Here is a 24,972-nt window from a genome sequence, read left to right as displayed (position 1 = left end):
AGAATCTGATGGGTTTGTAGTTTTATATGACACTCACTCTTCTGTGGATACTGGATAGTACTTGGCTGACCAGGTGTGGTTAGCATCTCCTGACCAGGTTTTAGGGTGCTCCTTTAAGAAGTTTACACGTGTCCCTTCTTTCCTGTCTACTTCTATCTTTTTCCTTCAACATCAAGCCTTCAATATAAACTCTTAGAGCAAGTGCACCGGTGCTCTTTTGCCCGGGCACCACCTCAGCTTTCCTTGATTTTGATTGGGTATAATGAACATCAAGCTTCCACCGGGCCATGCTTGACTGGGCAAGCTTTGACTTTGCATGACCCAGGTCAAAAAAATGGGCAAGCCCATGACCAAACTCTTGCCCAAAGGCATCCGGCTGCCAGCTCGATATAGAGAGGAACGTGGGTGACGTCAGTGGGTGACACAATGAACCAAACGCGGTAATGGCCCAGAGTGGAGGACACGGCCCAATCGAAACGCGCCATGTGGCCGACCATCAGACTGAATTGTTATTTTGTCGCGTAGCGACAGTGAGTGGGCTCAGGGGACAGGTGGCATCGGGCCGTTGGCTTGTTCAGAAAATTTGAAACCAACGGTCCTTTAATCTGGGCCGTTGGTTTCAATTAATGTTCACAATCCGACGGTGGATGAATTAATATGTATATATATGAATTGTAACGGTAATGTTCAGAATCCAACGGTAGTTTTTAATATGTATATACATTAATAGTAACGGTAAGAAACGGTAAGAAAAAAATTGTTAAAAAATTTTAAAAATTTCTCTATAAATACCTAGCATTTTCTTGACATCTCACACCCAAAAAATTAGAGTTCATAGTTACACATTCCTCCTCTTCATATAGCTCTCACCATTCAATTTTTTCATTATCCAATATGGCCGAACAAAGGGGAAACACACGTCCAGTGCCCGGACAAGAGGGAGATCAAAGTGAAGATACCCAAGATAAAAGGAGATGGACGGATGAGGAAGATGTTCAATTGTGCAAGTCTTGGAAAGTTGTAAGCCAAGATCCGGCTGTGGGCACAAATCAGAAAAAAAACGACTTATGGTTGCGCGTGAAGCGACACTTTGACGCAAATTGTCCCAAGAGCCGATCAACCCAATCTTTGTAGGGAAGGTGGAAAATTTTGAAGGTTGAACTCTTTGAGTGGCATTGTGCATTAAGACAAGCGAAAAATTGGTACAAGAGCGGTTCGAATGCGGTTGATGAGGTATGTATTTGTTGATAAATCATTTAATTTGTTGATACATTATAGTAAAATATTACATGATAAATAATGTATAATTATAATATCATTTTAATTGTAGTAATTGCTTTTTGTTACAATTAAGATAATTAGTTGATAAATAATGATGTAATTACAACGATGTTTATATTTGTACTTATTGATTTTTGTTGTAAAACGGTAAAAATACATTCTTATTAAAATTATGACCTTTATATTTTTTGATAAATCATTTAATTTGTTGATACATTATAGTAAAATATGTCTTGATAAATAATGTAGTAATTATAATATCGTTTTAATTGTAGTAATTGTTTTTCTTTATAATTAAAATAATTAGTTGATAAATAATGATGTAATTACAACGATGTTTATATTTGTACTAATTGCATTTTTTATTAATTTTTTTAATTACGTAGCAAGATGAAGCACAAAAATTGTGGCATAACGGGATGAAGAAAAAAGGGAAGACCAAAAGACACCTGTTTCAGAGTTTTGATAGTTACGCTGTTGTGGAGGGCTTTGCACAATTTAAAGACATCCCTAGCCATACATCCGGAGGAACATCAAATGTAGGAAGTCAACATACGCACACACAACCAATTGCTGAAAATTCCCCCATCAACTTAGACATGGATGTAGATGAGGTAATTGCAGGTGAAACTGCAGATCCTAATGTGAGGCCTCAAGGAAGGAAGGCTGCGAAAGAAGCAATATGGAAAGCCAAGAAGGCAGCGAAAGATCAAAGTCCTTACTCAAGCAGTCTCGAGAGTATAGCGAACAACCAAATAGAGGCAACCAAGGGCAAGAAAAAACTCGATGACGAATTCGCTCGAAGTCTCCAAGAGGAAGAGAAAAGAGCATGTATCCTCTTGCAAATCGAAATGCGAAAAGAGCAACTCCTATTTCAAGAAAGGCAAGATCGAATTAAAGAGAGGGAAGAGTGAAATAAAGAGAGGGAAGAGCATATTATGGAGATTGATACAAGTAAAATGACGCCAAATAAAAAGCGTTATTGGTCAAGAAAACAAAAGAAGATAGCGGAGAAAGAAGATCTTGACGAGCAGTCGCCACCTTCTATGGGTGGATACTATCCGCAACCCAATTTTGGTGGTGCATTCCCACAACCAAATGTTGGTGGTGCATACCCACAACCTCCTTACCCCGGTGCATATCCACAACCACCTTACCCCGATGCATTCCCACAACCTCTCTTAACCGGTGGATTCCCACCACCTCCCTTCACCGGTGGATTCCCACAACCCCCTTACCCCGGTGAATACTATCCGCAACCACCTTACCCCGGGGGATATCCTACACAACCACAATTTTCACCTTTCTCTACGGGTGAGTCCACCAACCCTAACCCTAATGATGAGCCTTCAAACACAAATTGGATTTCTAGAGAGGATGAGGATTATGATTTGAATAATTAGGTTATTATGCATGTTTGTAATTGTATTGTACTTTTTCCTAGTTTTTCATTTATGTAAGCGACAATTTAATGAAATAAAAGTTGTATTTGAAAATTCCACGTATTAAAGCACTCACCTTATATTCAAAATCATAGCACATAATAAACATAATACAAGCTAAATTCAAAGCACACAATTATCCATTATTATCATTAAATATATATATTTTTTCTAACAAATTTTTTTAGTAGAGATGAACAGTAATAGGAACAGTACATTTAAACAGTATGATGAACAGTAGATACAAACAGTAAAAAGTGAACAGTGTTGACCGGGCAAGAAAAAAACGGATGCAAACCTATGTCCAGTTGCAGTGAATAGTAACTTGACCGGTCGAATTCTTGACTTCTCGACTTTGCCTTTTCTTGACTACGGATGCACTTGCTCTTAAAGCATAGATCTAGCCTTCAACATGCCACATTTTCACCTAACGACTTCATGTATAAACGGTTACTTCTCAGGGCAGAATCACTGCTGTTCTAGGCTTTTGGGAGAAAAATCTTAGCTTGATAAATAGTAAACAGATAATTGCAGCAACAAAACTTAAACAAATATTTTCAAACCGAGTACTGGGCTTCATATAGAACTTATTTATTCAAACATAATTACAGCAAAAAATTCAGAGCCTCATTCTCAGGTAAACAGCTAAGAAGCTGTTTAGCTATCATTTACATATACTTACTTGAAAGAAAGCACACTGCGTCACACTAGACTGGAAGGAAAGAGCACACTGCTACTATATTTGAGAGAAGACTCTTCTGCTCAATTTCCTGATCTATAACTAATATGAAAGTGTTTTTGATGGGATTTTCTCTTTCTTTTCCCTCTTTCGAATGCCTTACAAATGAAACTAAAGCTCCTTATATAGGGAGCGAAAATCAAACTAGAATTCAAAACATCAAAATGTACAGAACAACTCCGTGATTATCTGCTTTCGTTAGTGCTCCTGATGATGGAGGTCGGACAGGAAAAAGCAGATTCCTTTAGGTGAAATGTTTTTCACCTTTCTTTTTGAAAAGCAAAAGCAGCTTTTGGGAAGAGTCCAAAAGTACTTTTTGGTGCTTTCTACACCTGCTGCTTCACATGTTCTCGTCTGTTTCTGAATTGTGACCAAGGACAAACTAGTTGTTATCCGCCTGGGCCATTCGAGCAGTTGTTGCATTGTCTTCGACATCTGTATCAACATACATCTTGTAGTGGTTGTCTGTTTCAAGCTTTTCAACCCACTGTAAGCATGCCAGTGTCGAGTCTATCTCTTTTCTGGTGAGAGATAGGAAAAGGTCACTGCTGACTACGTCAGGATGATCGTAAGCAGTGATTATTGTTTTTTCTCCTGCTGCCAAGAAAGTATTTTTCGTATCCTCAGAGATGATCTTTTTAATATATTCTAGAGACATGGCCTTCATCCATGGAATGCTTGAATTTGGCTGGCCATTGTATCCAACACAGGCAGACTGAAGATATCTTCTTTAAATAATTCTCACATAATGATACGGCGAAATGTATTCAACTTCACCATTCATTTTTTGAATCCATTCTGGTGGAGTGGATCTGAACTTCAGTCTTAGGGTGCAGTCATTTTTTCTGACATTTTTGACTGTGTTGACGATGATGGGGGGCAGGCCTTTAAGATCATCATTAGTTTTGCTCCAAAGATTATGAACAAAACCATTTTCAACAAGCCAAACCTTGTGTTCTTGAGGGTGTTTACTCTGAACATTGACCAAGTATCTTCCAACATAGGGTCCAGCAATAATGAAGAGAGTTGGAGGAATACATGCCTCAGAATTGTGACTTCCGATCAGATTATGGAATTCAAACCAATCTGAGTCTTTGAGTGCTATGATAGGAACTCTAGCACTTTCTGGATCTTCAAGATAGTGAATTTTTTCACTTTTGCCAGCACTCTGCTGTGTGTAAATTTCTGCATTCTGTGGTCTAGCATTTTCATAAAGTTCTTCAGCTAAGGCAAACAGAGCTGGGAACATGATACCACTGTTTCTTTCTTGAAAGGCAAATAAGGAGATTGTCAAGGATTGCCTTTTGGTGGTAAGCTAGTCTCCTGCCAGTTCTGAACACAGGAGTATCAAACGTTTGCAGTTCATAATTAAAAACATTTATTACTCCATTTGGAGTAGGTTTGCTTTTTGGCAAAGCAACAACTTTCAACGGTCTTGATGAGCCTTTACCGTCCGCCGTTTGAGACGGGCTAGCCAATCCTTTACCATGGGATTGATCAGTTGTGGCTAGTCCTTTTGGACCTAGCAAGAATCTTTTGAGGATTTTTTCTTTGGGATCTTCAGCAGGTTCATGTTCTTTCCCAGTTCTTCTGCTCCTGGGGTTGCGACCTTCGTCGTCATCTTTTCGGCTGAACATTGCCATTTCTCTGGTTAAGGCGTCTGGAAGATAGTTCTTGTTTCCTGCAATTAATTCAACAGTATAATCATATTGGTTAAGAAATAATTTCCAGTTTGCTAATCTTCCTCTGTCAGCAGCTTTATCAAGTTTAAAATTTTTGAAATTCTTTACTCTAGCACAATCGGTGCGGATAGTAAAGGGTTTTCCAAGAAAAGCTGGAGAGTTTAAAATTGTTTTCTTGACAGCCAAAATTTATTTTTCCCCTGTGGGATAAGTTTGTTCTGCAGGGCTGAACTTGCCGCTACAAAATTTGCAAATCTTTTCAATGTCGGTTCCAGGCGTTTTTGCCAGGACAACACCGGACCAGTAATTATCACTCGCATCTGTCTGTAGGATAATTTCATCATTTTCCTCTGGTTGTTGTAGAGGAGGGAGATTTTTGCAGAGATTTTTTATCTGCTTCACAATTTTCTCATCATCTTCTGTGAAGTTCCTTTTTCTTTTGGAACTTGTTTTAGGAGATAACATTGCTGTTAGTCCTAAGATTTTGGGAATGAAATCTCTCCCATAATTGATAACTCCTAAAAATCTTTCTAGACTTTTAGCATTAGGAATTTTATTTGGGAATTTCCAGATCTTCTCAAGGATGTGAGGTTGGAGTTTTATTACTCCATTCTTGATGTTTATTCCTAGGAAATCAACTTCATCGAGAATAAAGAAGATTTTCTTTTCTCCTAGGATAATCCCATGCTGAACTATCAGCTTTACAACCTCATGGAGGTGTTTCATGTGTTCTTCTCTGTTTTTGGAGAAAACCAGGATGTCATCAATATAGACGACGCAGAATTCAGCCACATGTTTAAAGATGTCATCCATCTTTCTCTAGAAGATTGAAGGGGCTTGCTTCAGACCAAAAGGCATTACTAGCCATTCGTAATGACCTTGTTGCGTTCCAAATCCAGTGAGAGAAACACTCTCAAGATGCATCTTGACTTGCCAGAAACCCAACTTTGCATCAAATTTTGAAAAGACTTTAGCTCCTCTTAGCTGGTTGATCAGTACTCGTACTTGAGCAATTTGATAACCGTCTTTCACGGTCTTCTTATTGACATCTCTGTAGTCAATTACCATCCTAGCTTTTCCTCTGACATTTTCTGCATGATTTCTCACGTAGAATGCTGGAGCATGATGAGGGCTAGTGGAAGGTTGAATTAATCTCTTGTTCAGGAGATCTTCAATGTCTTTTCTGAATTCTTTTTTATCCTCCTCTTTGTACTGAGGAATGGCTTTGACATGGCAGATAGCATTCATATCATGTAATCGTAATTCACAGACCACTGGGTCTTTCTCCCAAAACTTTTGAGGATCTACATCGATATTATGTTCGAGTAGTTTCTTGATTTTATCAAGAGTAGGAATTTTCTGAGACTCAAGCTTATTCTGGAAGTGCTTGAGGTTATGCTCATGAATGAAACTAGCTTCTTCTTCTTCACTAGTTTCTTTTTCTTCTTCTTCTTCAGAAGATTCTTCAACAAGTAGTTCTTCTTGTTGTTTGATTTGGAGTATGGTTTCAAATTTGGGTTTCTAGGGGGTAAGATCACCACTATTCTGTTGCGATCTCTGATACTGTGTAGTGAAGTTTGGTCATACTACACTTTTGGCCTGAGTAAGCCTATCTTCCCAGAACACCTGTTCTCCTTTTCTGAAGCCTATCTCTTCTTCATCTTGGATGAATCTCTGTTGGAGAATAAAATCATTTCCCAACAAGAAATCTGATCCTTGGCCTTCAGATTGCCAAACGTTGTGGATGATAAATGTTCCTCCACCAATGGTGATATGAACATTTTTTGCTACTTTGTTCATTGTAAGGTGACTTCTGTCAAAAGTGACACCAGTAGCAATTCTTTTCTTATCTTCTTTCCAGAGTTCATCTGGAATTGCAAATCTCTTTGCAACAGTGAATCCTGATCCATTATCTACAAAGGCATGTAAATGATATTTCTTGTGATCAGGGAATTTTAATCCAATCTCTATGTAGTTGCTGTATCTACTAGTAGAGACGACTTTCGCTTGTTGAAGCTCATTTTTTTGAGGTTGTTTCTTTGGAATGAACGGTTTACATTCTTCTGGAATAATTTGTGGTGGTTCAACCAATTCAATATTGTTATCAATTTTTTCTTCATCGATATTTTCTTCCTTTATTTTTGAGGAAGATGGTTCCATAATTTCTTGGAACAAGGCTTCTACCTTTTTCTCTTTTTGTTCAGAGAAATATTCTTCATATTCTTGTTCTACCAATTGGCTGACAAGGACTTTCTTGGTTTTCCTTCGTGCTTCTGCTATGAAGCATTCTTTGTGATAAGTCTTTTTTGACTCTTCACAGAACATAGGAAGTCCATCCTTTTCATGACATAGACAGTAGTCACAAACGAATGTACCAGGGTTTACCTGATAAGTAGACACTATTGCTTTTGTCATGCTTTCTTCCCAGTTTTTTATTTTCAAGACATTCATCTGTCTGGATTCTAAGTATTCTACTTCGGAATCAGTTTCAGAGTCAGATGAGTCTCATTCTTCAGACCAGGCAGAGTAGACTGACCTGTCGTCTTCTTCGTCATCAGAATAGACTATTTCGTAACCCTTCATATTTGCAGTTTCTACTATAGGCTCGTATTCGTCAAATAGAGCTTTAGTAGATCTTTTACCCTTTTCTGGGCATTCATTGGCATAGTGCCCTTCAGCTTTACATAACCAACATCTGCAAGCTTTTTTGCTTGGTTGTTGTTTATGCTGATGATTATTCTTCTTTTTCTTAAAGAATTTCTTTTTAGGATCTTCATCCTGTTGTTTCTTGGAACTTTTCTTGAATTTCCAATCTTTTTTACCCTTTCTAAATCTTTTGGGGTAATATTTTTCTTTTCTTTTTTTTGTGGAACTTGGATTCATGACATCCCCAGTTGGTTGGCATATCCAGTATTCCGTAACAGAAATTTTCAACTCTTTTGAGTTGTTTCTTAGCCATCTTAGCTCTAAGATTGGCCTTGCATTGCTCTTTTAGTAATTGCCGTATTCTATCGGCAATCCCTCCAACTGAAAATCTTTCAATTGGTTTTTCAGCTATGCTTTCTCTCACAGCTGTTTTCCATGGTTCAGGGAGTTTCCTGTGCAACGTACAGGTTGACTAGATCAGTATTTTCTAGTTCACCAATCGTACAGTAATATTCTTGAAATTCATTCAAGTATTCTTCAAAATATCTCATGTCACAGATTTTGAGAGCATAGATATTTGATTTGGCCGTTTCTTTAGCCTTTTCATAGTACACCTGAAGATCTGGTGCTTCAAATTTTCCAAGGGTTAGAGCAGAAGCCATCATCAGGCTATCAACCCATTGGTCAAGAGTTTTTCTCTTATCTAGAGGTTTGTCTAGATTTAGCCAGATACCATGAGAGAAAATTGGTACTCTGGGTATATTGTCCTCTAGGACAAATCTTTGAGAATTTCTTTCTCCATTTTTGCCCGTAGGGGCTTTCTGTACATGGAGTTTTATCTTTCCCTTTTCTCTAATGATGACTGTTTTGGAGTTGGAGCTTTCTCCTTCTTCTATTTCAATATCTTGATATGGTAGGAGTTTTCTCTCCTTTCTTGGTTTGAAATTCTTCATTTCTTCAATTAGTTTTTCTAATCGTTCAGGATTTTCGCAAAGTTCTGCTTCATCATAGAGATTATAGAGCTTTTGTGATCTAAGTATATTTACTGGTCTGTTCAGATCAGCTTCTAATTCTTCTTCAGTGATGGACTCTGTTGGTTCTTCAGAGTATTGTGTACCACTAATACTAGCTTCTCTAGTGCTATAGCTTCTTCTGAGAAGATTTTTGTTTATCCTGATGTTCTCAGGACAGACATCACTTTTCCTGTGATTGTCAAAATTTAGACTGATTTCTCCAGTCTTTCTGCTTTCAAAAATTTTGGCTTTTGCACTTTGTGCTGGTAGTTTCGGACCAGATAGTTTCCATTCAATAGGAAAAGTTACTTCATTCCAAGTAACCTTATGAATCTGTTGTGAATGGTTCTTTTGACTGGTGAGGAATCCAGTAGTAAGACCAGGGATGTTTGATATCCTTGTCTTAGGTTCTACTGTGGTACTCATCAGTTTATAGTATATTATGTATACTATTGCCAATTCTTGCATATCTTTTTTCATGGATATGCCATCTGTCTTGACTCTCAGTCTTAGACAGTGAGCTGCATCTTTCAAGCTGGTTGAGAAATTTGGAAAGCAGTTGAAGTATGCCACCTGATTGCATAAAGATGCTTCATGTGTTCCCAACAGACTAGCTTGAAAATCTTTTAGTCTATTGTCTTGTAAGACACATAGAACTAAACAGTTTATACCTTCTCGGGCAAGAAGTTTTATGCCTACTTGGACTGCTCCAATATGCATAAATTGATAATTTTTTGTTCTTGCTCTGGCCAATTCATCAGGAGTGATCATCAAGAGATCTGTTTCTCCTGTTGTTGAGGGGGTTGTAAATTCCAATAATTTGAAGTGATGGCTATCCAGCAAATCAAATTTTCCCCTTTTGTAGATTTGTTTAAAATCTAACTTTGGAATTGCGGAGTTTTTTACCTCCTGTTCGATTTCGTTGAATTCGAATTCTTCAGCATTTAGGAGTTGTACTCCTTTCTTTTTCCCGAAGATGCTCATCATTTTGACATCTTGTACTTTTTTCGGGTTTTCATACCAAATACTAGTTTGACTAGTAGATGGTTCCAGAAAAATCATGTTTGGAACAAGATTCTTTTCTGATCTTTCTAATGGTTTGAATCCATTAGCTTTCTTTGTTTTTACTGTAGGCACTTTCTTGTCCTTCAGTATATTTTTCATAGAATCCAGCGTTTTTTGCTGTTCATTGATTTTTCTACTAACACTTGTTAGCTTTTCTTCTTTCGTTTTTGGAAGTTCCTTGATATAATCTATTTTGTTTTCCAATTTTTCTAATTGGTAGAGTATATCCGGTAATTTTTCTAGATGATTTTGACATCTAGTCAATTCTTTCTGCAGGGTCTGATGTTTCTCATCAGAGGATTTCAGTAGAGAATTCAACTTCTCTAATCACTACACCAAAAACTGCATCACACGACGGTGAAAAAACGTTGTGTGATTTGGAGACTCACCGTCGTCTATCTCGATGTTGTCTGATGAAAACTCAGACGACTGTGAATTCACCGTTGTGTGAGATGCAATCAGTCGACATATATTCATTTGCACCGTTGTCTCAGAACTCGGCAGATGCCAGTCGCAACCATGTGCAGCAGTCATGCGCAGCAGTTCACACAACAGAACTTGTTTTTATGCCGTTGTGGGTTAAGATTCTCATACAACGTTTTTTAAATTATTCTGTTGTGTGATTTAAACTAGGACAACTGAGTTCTAGCCTTTTCTGTTGTATGAGATTAAAACTAAATGATGTTAGTTATTAAAATCCATTGTGTGATATATATAATTGCGTTGTGTGAATGCCCAAATTTTGAATGGATATAAATTAATAGTGAAAAATTGGAATACAAATTGAATGCAAACCATCAAATGATCAACATTTGTACCAAAGTCATTGGGATACATCAATTCATCAAATATTGAATTTAAGGAACATTGCTAAAGCATTCATACATTGGATAGACTAAAAAGCATTTAAATTTCCTGGTTAAGTTTTACATGATGAAACAAAATATAGCTTGTTGCATTAATGCTTGGTACTCCACGCTCGATCTCCCAAAGACTCTTTATGCAACATTCCACCATATAGTTCCTGACACAATTAACAAATGCATTAACTGCCAAGTACAAATGGGCGATGCTAGGGACAAGCGGATTATCTGCTCAAAGATGAATATCAGTACGAGCAACAGAGAAAACCATTAATCTTAGGCAAGGTGGTTTCTCTATAAACTCTATTGAAATGCTGCTATCAACATAGCAATGAATTAAGTTTGCTAAATAATTTAGAGAAGTGTTTAACACTACAGGAAAATAGGTCAGAATACATAGTTCAAATTGCTCATAGATTAGAACTGAAACAAATTGAGACGAAAGCTCAATCTAAGAATGCTACTGTTTCCAGTAGCATTAATTGACCCAATTCATTTTAATGCTACAACTTTGTTCTTTTTGAAAGCTAAATGACAAAGAACAAGGCTATCTCTAGGTGCTTTGAAGAATCACAAAATATATGCAACAAAGCTTGTACTAACAAGTGAAAGCAAGAAAGATTGATTTGCTAAAGTGTGCTGCAAGTTCGTAAGGCCTTCAAGTCAAAGAACAAAAGGCCAAGATGCCTAGCTACATGGTCTTCTCTCAATCAAACAAAAACAAAATCAATACTCAACGCATAATGCAAGCACCGATATAAAACAAGGAGACCAAGCGGTGGTGTTGCAGGCAAACATAAAGCAATTGAAGGAATGAAATTTATCAACAAAAATATGAACACCAGTCTAAAAGCAGACTTACAGTTTCAAATTGACCAAATTCTAATTACTCAATTCTTTCAAGCATAGGTAACATAACCCATAAACACAGATTTATTTTATTAGCAGAAAGAGAGATACCTTTGTGTTGTTGGTTGCAAGATGAGCTATGTCGATTAACAAGTGCATGTGCTTAGCAGATCCAGCTCCGCCACCTACATTGAAATTTCAAACGAAGTAGGCGTTACTATCAGAAAATTGAAAGAAAGGGATGCGCAATCAGATCTATGGGTATCGAACAATTGGTAGCAGTCAACAAAGATTCAGTGAATTGCAGAGTAATATTGTAACACACATCAGCATACACCTTGAGATTTTATAAGCATAGAAGGCATGTTATCATTATATAAGGATAGCTGCATAGGTGGAAAAAGAAAAAAAGAAAAAAAGGTTGCAATTACATCGACAAAGCAGAATAATATTGTAACACACATCAGCATACAGGTAACGAAATCCTCCCAGCAACATGATGATATTGCCCAGTTGACACAATCATTAGCATACTACAGCTAAGGAATATATGATACCTGTGGTTCACACTTTACAGCATATACAGTAGCACCATCACGCGATCATCATACTCTTTGGTACTCGTGGGAGGAAACAAAAAGTACCTGCCACCATATAGCTCCATGAGAAATACTGAAAAGTGATAGCAAATCATGTAAGAAGGCTAAGGAGTTAGACTTAAAAACTGTAAAGAAGGGACCAACTGTTCCCATTTGAGCAAATTCACTTAAGCAACCGAGTATGATTCTTACTTTTGCATGTCTTGAACTTGCACCAGATGACTCTATGCTTCTCAATAATGATGACATATGTGAATAAATATGACATTTGACAAAGTCCTCTAACAAAACCTACAAATTGACAAAATCCTGTCAACAGAAATAACTCAATCATAGAAAAACTCAATTCCATTCTCCACAGAATTCAAATGATGTTACTCTTGAGACAAATGAATTCCAATTTTGGTTAGAATGCTACAGAAATCGAGAGTTGAGGCATTGTAAAAGTCTAGAGTACTTTGATAGTTATTGTCCTACAAGATCCGAAATTGTACAGGCAATAGAATCACTTCTACCTCTAACATAGAACAAAAACCAAAGTCATGCTCCCTAAGATAAAACCTAAACTTACATAGCACCTACAGAGTCAATATCATTCTTGTGTATTCCAATAGCAACCCTCATTAGCATGTGTTGAGGCCTTTCTACAACCTTCCCATGAACCTTCAAGAGGTAAGACCTCTCAAGAGTCTTGAAACCAAAGTAGTCGTAGTCAAAGTCGCGGTCGTAAATGATCTCACTGTCCAAACACACTGCATTCTAAACAGACACAAAAGCACTGATATAAGCTATTTCAGATCACAAGTCTATTTTGTTTCAACTCCAGTATCTATCATTGCACAGTTATAGCGCCAAGAAGATCATCTAAGCCATCAAAAACCAGAACACCAAGTCAAATGACCAAGAGTTGCTGAAAGATATTACCTTCATGATGATTTCATAAACATCATTAGCAATCAGAGGAGCTTCCATCCCAGATCTATCATTGACATGGTTGTACATAATTTTGACCCTGCATCAACCACACACACTCTCATCAACACAAAGACCAAAAAACAAGAAATGATAAAAACTAGTAAAAAGTCTCGATAAAACTCACGTCTCCGATAAAAGTCATGCTCCCTAAGATAAAACCTAAACTTACAGCGTTCAATATTATCGAGAGGTCTTAGAACTTCCCTTATAATCTGACCGAGACTTTGAGGCGACTTCAAATCATCTCTAGTTTTCCCAAACTCCTTCTTCTCGCACTGCAAATCAGAAAATTTCTTGCAAAATTTAAACAAAAAAGCCACCAAGAACCAACAGAATCTACGATTTCTCAACATGGGTTATGCAATTACACAAACACAAAGTCTAAAGATTAAGCCTTTTCATCAAAATCACCCAATTATGAACATTTCGATTCACAAATAAGATGAACAATCATCAAGAACAACAAAACCCCCAATTAGAATTAGGCAATACCTCTGGCTTGTTGTTGATCAACGACTCTCAAAGCCATTCCTAAATCAATTTGATTCAAAATCAATCCTTTCAATCTTTTTCTCTGTGAAGAACAAGAAGAAGAAGCAATTCAGAGAATGAATAAGAATTTGGTGCCGAATGGCCCCCTTTATAAAGCTAGGAAGAGAGAAAAGCACATACGAAAGAGAGAGAGGGAGGAGAGAGAAAATGGATATGGAGGACTCACTCCTCCGTCACCGATCTCCGACCACCGGGGTGGGCTCACCGTGTCCACCATATTCTTCGCCTTCCTCTGATGAGTCAACACCAGGTTGCACCTCGGAGATGATCCACAAAGAGATCTCTGCGAATTTGTTTTCTGGGGCTTTGAGGTTTTGGTTCGATTAGGACGGGGGAGAGAGAGGGATAAGGTTTGGGGGAAGAGCCAGAGAAGGGTCGGGTTCTGGTCAGAGGCGGAGAAGGAAGAAGAGGACGATTCGGTTTGGAGATGGAGAAAAGCTCGAGGTTTCTCTCTCTGATAGGAAAAATGGCCAAGGCGTTAACTTTGTTTGAGTGTGCTCTCGAGTTGGCTAAGGCAATAGTCATTAACTTTTTTTTTTTTTTTTTTAAACTCAGACAGACAACGTATAGATGCGTTTACGTTGTCTGATTTGTTACATAGCTGAGGGAATAAAAGATGAAAATTTCCCGCCTCTGCAATCAAAATGTTTGGTTTCGCGCTTAGGCGAGTCATTTCTCATTCACACAACAGAAATAATTCATTCTGTTGTTGGAACTTGCAAGCATAACAAACAATTGAAGCCAAATTTTCTCATTTTGGGGGGAATGAATGTCATTTTGGAGCCATCTCCAAATTTTGGTACTCACTTGCACAACAGGACATTAAAAACCATTGTATGATAATTTGTAGGTATACTCCTACAACGGAAGTAACTAAACTGTTGTCCAATTTAATAGCATCTAGGGTACAATTTGGAACCAAATTTGACTCAATGGTAGGAGGGAAATATACCAGTCTTTTTTTTCATTCAGACAACGGATAATCTTTCTTTCCGTTGTGCCATCACCTCCTAACTAGAAGTTTTAGAATTTGAGCATCTTTATACAACGAAGATTTATTAAATGTGTTGTATGATTCAATTGTCGTCATCAGACAATAGAGGATTTGTTCTTCGTTGTGTGATCACCGTTGTGTGATGCAGTTTTTGGTGTAGTGAATATTAAATCAGACATTGTCCCCATTGCGGATTCCTTTTTTGAGCTATTTTACAAGCTCTGATACCAGTGATTTGCGGATCTAACCAATGCTCATATAATCAAGAGGTTTTTGTTCCTCTTTAAGGATATACAAGAGATTTTCAATATCTTGCTCTCTTTTATAGATTCTTGTTTGAAGTCTAAAAATGATATCTCAGTAATTGGAAGTTTCTCTTTTAAGACTTTCTCTATACTCTTTCAATTTTCTCAATTTCTCTCTTTCCTTGTTCAATTCTCTACTAGTATTTTTGCAAATAACATTTAACTCAAGTCTGTCAACGATCAAAATTATAAATAGTAAAATAACTGTTTACCTTTGAGTATAGAGGATAAATCTATAATTGCAATATGTGAAAATAAACAAAGTCTACATGGGCCCACTACGCTTTTGTTAATAAAAGTAAGTAATAGTAGAGCTGCAGTAGATGAGATTTTTGGTAAAAGGAAGAGACAAAAAGGTACCAGAAAAAATGGTGCCCTACGTGTAAACCTTGATTGGTTTTTAGGGAATCATGGGCAGTCCATGCTGACCAGGGCTGGTTAGCGAAGTTTTTTCCCTCTTCTGTGCCACTTGGACCGGGAAGATCAACTTCTATGTAGCAAAAGTGTGGACTTTCTAAATCCTTTCTATTGGTTAATCTAGCACACCAAGTAAAGCGTAATCAAGAGTCAAAACTCAAAGCTATGTTTTAATCATCTTGTTTAAATCACACTCTCAAGTGAAAGACGATTTTTACCCAGGGTCGAAGTTGTGGTGCTAAGAGACAGCCTAACATGTGCTCGAGAGCAAGGCTATAGGTTATACCAGAATTGAAGTTGAAGGTGACTCAAAACTGGTCATTGATGCGGTGAATGGACTCATTAAACCGCCATGGAGATTACTTAAGATTGTACAAGACGTTAGGTCCCTTACAACTTCTTTCAATTCCATTACTTTCAAACACATTTTTAAGGAAACAAATTTTATGGTTGATGTCATTGCCAACTTAGGTTAGGTTATAATCTTGTAAATGGCTCCTCTTGGACCAATAAGGCTAAGAGAGAGTGTAAATTGTGGTTGCCCGAGAGGTTTGTAAATCTAATCTATAGTCTTTTTGTATCAAAAAAAGAAAAGTGAAAGACGATTTTATTTTACTCAATTATGAAATTTGTACGCCAAGTAGTATTTATTTTATAACATTTACTCGTTAGTAAAATGAATAATTCATGTAAACAAAAAAAATATTATTAAGAATAATATAGATAGTTCACGTCTATGTAAGTCAATTTCTACATAACCAAAATGAAGTTTCAAAAAGTTTGTTCTTAGAAATTCATACTCTGTCTTAAAGTTCATGCCTCCCAAGCCTAGATTACTCGCCATGAACGGTATGCGAGAATTTTACCGGGGATGAAGTAATCTCCAACACGATATTCATTCTTGGAGTGCTCGATCGAGTTCTATCTTGATTACTCCATGAATGTAAGGTATAAGGGGTCACGATAGTCGAACCATTTTGCTAGCCCCTGATAAGGAAGGTGAATCCCAATAAACCACACCTTACTTCAATAACAAGTAACCGACCCCTAATGCCTACTTTGAGCTTACAGGTTATATTATCCTTGATTGTCGAAGAGTTTTTGTTCGGTACCATGCCTAGCACATATCATGTTTTGAAGGTAACCGCAAAGCTTGATCATAGCTCTGACACCGACGAACCAAAAAAATTAATGCTAATTGTCAGTGGCGGAGCCAGGAATTTAAGTTTACTGGGGCACAAAAAAATAATAATATACAAAATATGTAATTTCTATCAATTACAATGGTAATTGTGCTCGACAAGATTTCATATTTTGAAATCGATCGTTGCATAATAATCTCATCATCTATACTAATAAAACTTTCTTTCTCAATATATGAAATCAAGCAATCATTTATAAACTTGTCACCCATTCGACTGTGTAAACGGGTGAAGACTCGTTCATAGCAGAAAATACTGAGAATCATTACTTGACGATACACGCACACATGTTATTGATATAATAAAATATTTTTTAAATTGTATCTGTATTAGACTTGAAAACCTGTAACTCTGTAAGTAATATGGAAATAGGAATGAGAAAGAGAAACAGAGAGAAAGAGAGAGAGCGTGTTGCCTCCGGTGGCTCGCCCTCATGGCGGCGTCGTCGGACGGGATGGAATCGGATCTAGTGTCCGGCGGTATCGTTCAATGGAATAAGGCCAGTCGCAGAATTGGTTGTGTGGCAGCTTCGAGGTCCAGATCGCGCGGTGGTTTTGCCGGATTTTCATTGCAGGTTCAGCGGCTTGTGGTGTGGTGGGGGTCGATCTCACAAGGAAAGGGAAGAGGACAGCCGGAGATGTCGTCGGTTGGTGGTGCGAGAATGGGTTATGGGCGGCACAGATCGGATCGGAGATCTCTGATCTGGTTGGTGTGGTCTGGAGCCGTCGTGTGGAGGGGGACGATTTCTTTCTGGTTTAGATCGGATCGGAGTGTTCCGATCTGGTTTGGATTGGTTGGAGCCTTCCAGTGGAGGGATGTTGTTGGATGGGGCGGCGATGCTTGCGGGCATGGTGGGGAGATCGACGGAGTGGAGGGACGGCTGGAGTGTGTTCGGTGCGGTGGGTGTGCTGTTGAAAGTGGAACGCCGAATGCTGCTTGGTGCGGTAGGGTGGTCGCCTGTGGGTGGACGGCGCCAATTTCTCTTGCTGATCGGTGGCGAGATGCTTGCATGCAACTGTTCTTTTCGATTGGGCTAGGTGGGGATTGGGCTTGGGCTTGGGCTATGGGCCCAATTTCCCTTTACTTTATGTTTTATTGTTTTTGGCTTTTATTAGTTAATTGTGGCTATATGCCGGTAATAAGTCCCTACCGAGTAGTGGTAGGGCCACGTGGGCTCTGTCCCGGACTGCACCTTTTGTGTGCCTGGTCTGCCCTAGCTTGGTGGCGAGTTCCCAAATGGTCGCAACCTCCTAGTGGCAGGATGAAACTTAGTGTCACCGAAATTGTTTTTCGGTGGCAACATAGTGGGAAAGCTGATAGTAATAGTAACTTATGGCTCCGTGTGAGCAAAATCTTTCCGGTATGTCACCACCTTTGTAAAGCGAATAGAGTAGCCAATGTTGCACTCTTCGCTAATTGGTGCTTGTTAGAATACATAGATTTTGTGGAGAATCCCGGTTTTAATCTAGGATGTTCTCTCTATGCTTATTGTATTTTGGGGTTTAGGTCTCATGTCCCCCTCATGTATTCTGAGGTTTCATTAATGGTCAAGGCTTGAGGGCAGCCGTACTGACCCTATTTCAAAAAAAAAATATGGAAATAGGAATTATTAACTATAACCGATTCTATTATTAATGTTAAAAAAAATTTGGGAAAGAAAAATATTATATAATATTTATGGTGATTAATTATCGAGGTTGAGAGGCTGGGAGCACCAAACACATCTCAAATTATCTCACAAAAAAGAACCAAAAAAGGAGCACGTGAGTTTATCATCGTTAGCCAAAGTTTTAATTAATTTAAAAATATATAACAAAATCAGATTGTAATATAATATTAATAATATTAATATACTATATATATTATTATTTTTTACAAAAACTGAGTGGGGCACGGGACCCACTGGGCCCCTGCCTCCCTCCGCCCCTGCTAATTGTCGTGACTATGAAACTACTTACCCATTTTCAGGTCAAATCAGACGTGACCAGATCTCCGCCTTACAACCACCTTTCAACGGCGAATCGGTACAATTGTGTTCCTCTCGCCAGCGTAGTTCTATCCATACCATGATTTCATCCGATCAATGATGGCAGCAAATCAAGCTCTAAAAGCTCATGTTTCTCCTACAGTATCTAACACCGATTCAGGTATGAATGCTGGGTCTGTTAGGAATTTGACCTAAAATTCCTCTTGCGGAAGCAGACAAGTGCAAAACAATATAGATAAACGATCGAGAAAACAAACACGAACTTGTTAACGAGGTTCAGCAAAGAACTTTGCCTACGTCCCCGGGCTGCTTGGGTTTCACTATAGAAGAAGAAGAATACACGAACAAGAATACAAGGATCTCTCACAAGAAGTTCTCACCAACTCTCAAGACCTCACTTGCTCTCTCTGTTTAATGCTTCAAAGACTTGATCTACTACTACAACCTATGCCCCTATTTATAGATATCTAACTAGACCCTATAAGACATTGGAAACCTATTCCCAATAGACATAGAAACCATTACCAAGTAGGATTATATAAGCAGGTAGGAAACAATCAAAACTCCTCTTTGATCAAGGATTAACAAATCCTTATCCTATGTGGAATCGGATCCACACACCCAACAGGGTCTACTTAGAAATAAGTTGGATACAAATACATGAACCCTTACAAATTCAAGCTCCACTGTTGACTTGTACATATGATCATTATGATGGTAAGGTGGAGGTTTTTTTATTTAATGAATCAACAACCACCTCCTCCAGTCACATTACATTACATTTCTTGTTTCATATAATGGTTACAGGCTATTAACATAACTACTACGGTATTCGTGTGCATATGATACATTGTGTTTCTTCTTCTCACGTCTTTTCCATTCCTTGCAAAGAACTCGGATGCTGTCCGTTTCAATTGCTATGCAACTTTTCCTGGGGCTGTTGCTGTTTCCTACAACATATATAAGAAGTTCAAGGTTGTGTAACACTCAAAATTGGTACAATCACATCTAAATGTAGCAATCCAAGTTCAACATAAGACATATGGCATATGGAAAAGGTGAAAGAAATAGCACAGACAACTTCCATTTGTTCGACCGGAAACTAGTTTTTTTTGCATCAGTTCAAGGGTAGATTTTCAAATCAATGATAAACAACTTACAAGGATATAAAAGGAGTCTGCTCATTTGATAAGAATGCATCGGATTGGTGATCCTTCTGCACCTTGCAACCTCAAAGGTAAGCAATGGACAGAATATATTCCTGGTTGGATGTCATCAAGTTTTAGGGCTTCCACGAGGATGATTTCCTGCAAACATTGAAACCAACCTTAGTGCTCACGAGTCTTGACATTATACTTATCCTAAACTCAAATTTTTTTTTTTTTTTTTATTGCATATCGTGAAGCTAGTTCTATACAGGAATCATGAGTATTTGGGGCTGGCAAAAATAAGTTCCACCTAATAGATATGATTTCATCAACTAAAACTGATCAAGATCTTCTTTGTTTCTGTGTGAAAGGAAGAGGTACAGCTGATGGCCCTTAATCAAATTCTCATCAATTCAGTACAAGGTATGCATTTTAATATATTTGGCTCTTTCATCCTGCATTAGCACTGGTGAACTACGAATGTATCAAAATGATCTATCAAGTGGACCTAATCCCAACTAAAGCAGTGCAGGTGTAGGAAAAACTGCCATTCATGAATGATAAACGAAACATTTTCTTACCCTGCTTTCTAGAAAAACAAGGTGGGATGTAATCAAATCATCAAATGCAGCAACAGATAAGTAATCAATTCCTACATTTCACAAAAGACAAAAGCATCAGTTTCAATGAAAGAAGATAGATTATAATTACTGAGCGTAGTAAGTTAACAAACATTTTTTTCACTGAGGAAAGGCTCAACATAAGAATCAATTCTGCTATATATATGCACACCGAACAATAGTAACAGTTTCAAAAGTTCTGAGTTAAAAGAGCAGATAGTAGGCACAAAATGCCATTTGCATTATCTATGAAAATTAACATATCACAGTTAAATTTGCGTCAACTGCAAAATCCAATTGAGATTTGTGACTGATCCTTGCATGAAGTACTTAGACATGCATGGTCTATTTTAAAGTGAAAACAGTATTTGTTGTATTTTATAGACTTCATAAAGACAGACAGAGACATCAATTCTGGTATTTCAACATAGATTCAAGATGCATGCACAAAGAAAAAGGAGAAGCCAATGCTCCATAGAAAAGCAGTGGGGATATCCACACCCAAATGGCTATATTCGCACCCCTGAGGCAGTTGACTCCTGACGTTCTTACAGGGGTTTGAGTACATTGGTTTAGGGTGTAAAAATAGTTTTACTTATGGTTTAGGGTGTAAAAATAGTTTTACTTCAAAAAAAAAAGGCACAACTAATATCTCACCAACAAGTTTGATATCTGTGTTCTCCACTAACCACTCGGCTCCATCCTTCATGAATCCCACATAGCTTGTGTCAAACTGATTTTTGAACATAAGCCATCTATAAATTGCAATAAGCTTTAGTTAATATAAAGATTCTTCTAATTGGCACATTGTTAATCTTCTCAGAAATATTTTCAGACTGGCGAATCAAACTGAATCGGAACTTAGTACATAGTTTAAACATGAGTAGTTCAGTTACTGATAGAAACAAGATTTCACAGATTGGATAAATAATTGGAAACAAGTAAGAAATTGTGTCTATGAAAATCATCAGAATTACTAGAAACTGAAGAGTAATTGATCAAACTACAGTGCCCAAACAGCATCCACAATTTCCTAAACTAAAACAATAAATTTTGTTTCCATTGCAAGACACATATTGCACCAAGTATCATTCTAATATTCACTTCCCTTATGGAGCAACTCTTAATTTTTTCTGTTACATCGGGTACGTTAATGGACAAACTCATATGACTTGGGACAGCAGTAGGACTGATGTGGAATTTAGAAGGTGGAAATTTTACTTTTGGAAAGAGGTTTAGAGGAGAAAGGATTCACGATTTCTCATTTAGAATACTAGGAACATGTAAATAGGAGAAGTCAACACAACCAAACATTTTGACATTAACATACATGCAAATAATAACATCAACGGAAACTTACAGTTCAACTGATTGTAAATGTCCAAAAAGTAGAAATATTTTTATACAAATATGAATAATTTCAAAGTAGTTAATTAATAAGTACAATACCTGTCAGTATTTAATGTTCTGAAGAGCACACGACGTACTCCCTTTGGAATATTTAAGGACTTCATCACTTCAGCTGCGATAAGTATATAAATTAAAGGAATTAGAATACAAAAAAAGCTCTCGTCACTAATATATTTGTTTAGCAACTAAAAGGCTATGATCCATGTCAACAATTCTGAGGTTGCATCCCAGGAAAAATTAGTCAACAGGTTCCATTCATTGAAACCAGCAGAGCAGCATAGGAATATGATATTAGAGCAGAGATACATACCAGTTATGTTCTTGTCCCTCGGAACATCAACTAACAATGCTGGACCTATAGGCACGAACACATATAAACATCACAAAAATATTAGTGATGGCAAGTTTGCAACAATATCAGTAACATGCTTGTTTTGCTGTTGTCTACGTCACCTTTAGAAACAGGGTAAAATGTAAGTATGTAATATGCATGGAAAGATACGAAGGGAAAAACTTCATAAAGAAAACAGAAAGTATACTTCTATGCTATAATTTAATCAGAGTGAAAGAGATCAGATCCGCAAAGTATAATCCCCAGTTATGGAGCATAAGGTCAAGGTTAAGCAATATATTATGTATTAGTTTTAGCATAAAATCCAATAAACTAGTTTCAGTCCCTTTGCACCACAGTTCCCCCAGGGTGTTAGAAAAAGTAGATGTTCTAAGGAAGAAGGTTATGTCTATTGCAATGGAAAATGTTCTCTCTGGGTCAAGGTTGAAATCTAAGGCTTTGTACCCAATCTTTGATCTTCGACTGCCTCCTTTGATATTGTTTGTGATGGTTTTCTTTTTCTACAGTTCTAATTCTGTTCTCATCTTTCATAATTCTAATGTTTCCTTCTAATTTCTTTCGGTGGACGCTTGTTTATATTTATATTCAGGGGTATTTTAATGATGAAAAGACGAAATGAATTTTCAATCAGCCATGGGTTTTACCTGGCTATTTGTATCCTCTCACATACTCTGTTCCATTCATTTCAGATTTCCCTCTCTAGTCTCTCCTCACACAAGCATAAGCTAATCTCTCACATGGCTTATCTGCTAAGTTAAACTTTCTCAGAAGCAAGACTGAACGTAAGCAAAAATTGTATGACTGAGGCAGAGATTTGGCTATTTAAGATCACTACAATCAAATATACAAAAAGCTGATTACCATAAGGTAGAGGGAATCAACAATCCTAAGAAATCAACGTTCAAATATACTGTAAGAGTATTGAAATTTCTAGAACACGGATGGGAGAGGGAATCAACAAACCTAGGAAAAGCCATTGTTATCTAGCAAATTAACTAGATGCAGAGACCTGACTATAAATTTTGCATTTCTTTCACTTGCCCTCCCCATAAAATATGACATATCTAAACCCTATACATACATGAGCATAACTTCGTTGGAACACATAGCAAACCATCCACTCAAACGGTTCAATGTTAATGAAACAATGGATAATTACCATTGAGCACATCCAAGTCAAGCGTATCGATATCAAACCCCGCATCGTAGTAGTGATCAAAGACGTGGCTGGGGGCATCAACATGGGTGCCAGAGTGAGAAAGCAGTTTCAACACAGACATATTAACCATTGAGCCATTTTTCATGCCATCAAGGAGCCAGAGGAACTGCCCCACCCCATCCATAGAATGATAGGAAGGCATGTCCGGGGTGTACCGGTGGGTAATGTCAATGATTCGACCATTTCCATACACTTCACGGCGAGGTGGAATCAGACTATAGGAGCCCCCACGGGAGAGGGAGCAGTCAACAACTGTAGTTGAAGGATAGGCTGTGGTGGCGTGGGAAAGGGTGGTGCTAGTAAGCAAAATGGAGCAGAGTAGGAAGAGGAGTACGAGTTTCATGGTGCGTTGCAGCAGTTGCTTTGGGATTTCAGTTAGCTAACTATACACTAATAATTTCCAAATTCCACTTCCAGTCTACCGATGGTCCAGGCCGTATACAATCTTTCGACTTGTAATACTCTAATGGCAGTGTAATGGAATCCGATGCGGCCAAAACAAGAACGGCTGGCACAATTCGGCCGGTTTTGTCCATTTTTAGTAAAACTACAAGGAGGAATCTCTGATAGTCCTTCTAAGGCCAACGATGCACTCTGACAATTATAAATTTGAAATAATTTTTGCTTGCGTTTATCATTTAACTAATTAGTACCACAAAAGGTGATGGTGGAGGAGGATATATGTGACCACCAAACATGCAACTTAGTTAAGATAATAAGAATAAGCAATTAAGCATCGAGCGGTAACTTTTTTTTTTTTTTTTTATTTTATTTTAGAATAAGAATAAGCATCTAGCGGTGATCCAACATCTAACATGCAACTAAGTAAAGCCTTAGCAAATCAACCTGAAACGAATAATAAGAATGAAAGCAGTCAATTACCATTAAGCACCTCCAAGTCAAGCGTATCGACGTCGAAGCCAGCATCGAGGTAGTGATCGAAGAAGTGTCCGGGTGAATCAACATGCGTGCCGGTGTGAGTAGGCAGCTTGAAAACTGACATGTTTGCGATAGAGCCGTTCTTCATGCTGTGGGGGAGCCACAGGAACTGGCCCAGCATGCCGTCCGGGGAGAAATACGACGGCATCGCCGTGGTGATACGGTGGGTGATGTCGAAGATTCGGCCATTTCCATAAACTTCGTGACGAGGGAGAATTAGAGGGGCGGTGTCGCCGTCGGAGAAAGAACAGTCGGCGGAGGCGGTGCCGAGTAGGAGGAGAAAGAATAAGGTCTTCATTTTTGTGAGGCGGTGGTTTGGGATTTTGCTTTGGCTAACGACAATTTGTTGAGTTGTCGTAGTATTGATTCTCATTGATCGAATGAATTACACGAATTACGAATACAAATACACACACGGCCATATCAATAGCGACCTAAATTATAGTTAATTCTATTTATAAATTATTAGATCATATAACTACTTAGCTCTCTCTCTCTCTCTAGAAATCACTCATCGGAGACTTTTTGGAGTTTTGATCCCTCTGATGGTTGAGATTGAATAATAATTTCTTATTTGATTTTTTTTATTAAATGTATATTCTAAAATACAAAGGTATATTATCCTTTTTCCTTTTATATCGATCCTTTATTTACTGTAGACAAAACCCGATTT

The 24,972-nt window shown here is 37.8% G+C and overlaps 1 protein-coding gene and 1 long non-coding RNA gene across 13 annotated transcripts; both read right to left on the bottom strand.

Annotated features, from left to right (window-relative positions):
• Window positions 1–10,625: 10,625 nt before the first annotated feature.
• LOC133739318 (uncharacterized) lies at window positions 10,626–14,205 on the bottom strand. 10 transcript variants are annotated; one of them, XR_009860539.1, is made up of 9 exons: window positions 13,827–14,205; window positions 13,647–13,728; window positions 13,324–13,447; window positions 13,104–13,191; window positions 12,751–12,938; window positions 12,372–12,470; window positions 12,138–12,224; window positions 11,692–11,765; window positions 10,626–10,892 (listed from the first exon to the last, which is right to left on the bottom strand). It is a non-coding gene; the product is annotated as an uncharacterized LOC133739318 (long non-coding RNA). The 10 variants fall into 10 exon arrangements; XR_009860541.1 differs by having other exon boundaries at window positions 12,138–12,252; window positions 13,324–13,429; XR_009860536.1 differs by having other exon boundaries at window positions 13,324–13,429.
• A 4,956-nt stretch (window positions 14,206–19,161) lies between these two features.
• On the bottom strand, window positions 19,162–24,686 carry LOC133738575 (cyclase-like protein 2). Of its 3 annotated transcripts, none has more exons than XM_062166134.1 (7): window positions 24,243–24,686; window positions 22,100–22,144; window positions 21,829–21,901; window positions 21,037–21,134; window positions 20,341–20,411; window positions 19,772–19,918; window positions 19,162–19,554 (listed from the first exon to the last, which is right to left on the bottom strand). In XM_062166134.1, the coding sequence occupies exons 1-6, from the start codon at window positions 24,670–24,672 to the stop codon at window positions 19,793–19,795; spliced, it is 843 nt and encodes a 280-aa protein (XP_062022118.1). In that variant the 5' UTR covers window positions 24,673–24,686; the 3' UTR covers window positions 19,162–19,554; window positions 19,772–19,792. The 3 variants fall into 3 exon arrangements, with proteins under 3 accessions (XP_062022118.1, XP_062022117.1, XP_062022119.1); XM_062166133.1 differs by having other exon boundaries at window positions 19,162–19,561; window positions 24,243–24,683; XM_062166135.1 differs by lacking the exon at window positions 24,243–24,686 and adding an exon at window positions 23,301–23,788 and having other exon boundaries at window positions 19,162–19,561.
• Between the last annotated feature and the right edge of the window lie 286 nt (window positions 24,687–24,972).

The sequence above is a fragment of the Rosa rugosa genome, chromosome 3 (assembly GCF_958449725.1).
Source record: "Rosa rugosa chromosome 3, drRosRugo1.1, whole genome shotgun sequence".
Classification (NCBI taxonomy): domain Eukaryota; kingdom Viridiplantae; phylum Streptophyta; class Magnoliopsida; order Rosales; family Rosaceae; genus Rosa; species Rosa rugosa.
The sequence above is the reverse complement of the archived record's forward strand: the minus strand, read 5'-3'. Positions and strand labels throughout refer to the sequence as shown.

Coding starts and splice junctions, on each gene's coding strand:
- LOC133738575 (XM_062166134.1), bottom strand. CDS start 24,672: ATGAGAATCAATACTACGACAACTCAACAAATTGTCGTTAGCCAAAGC. Junction 22,145..24,242: donor TGACTTGGAGGTGCTTAATG/GTAATTGACTGC, acceptor TCGTGCCTATAG/GTCCAGCATTGTTAGTTGAT. Junction 19,919..20,340: donor TTGTTTTTCTAGAAAGCAGG/GTAAGAAAATGT, acceptor CAATGTTTGCAG/GAAATCATCCTCGTGGAAGC.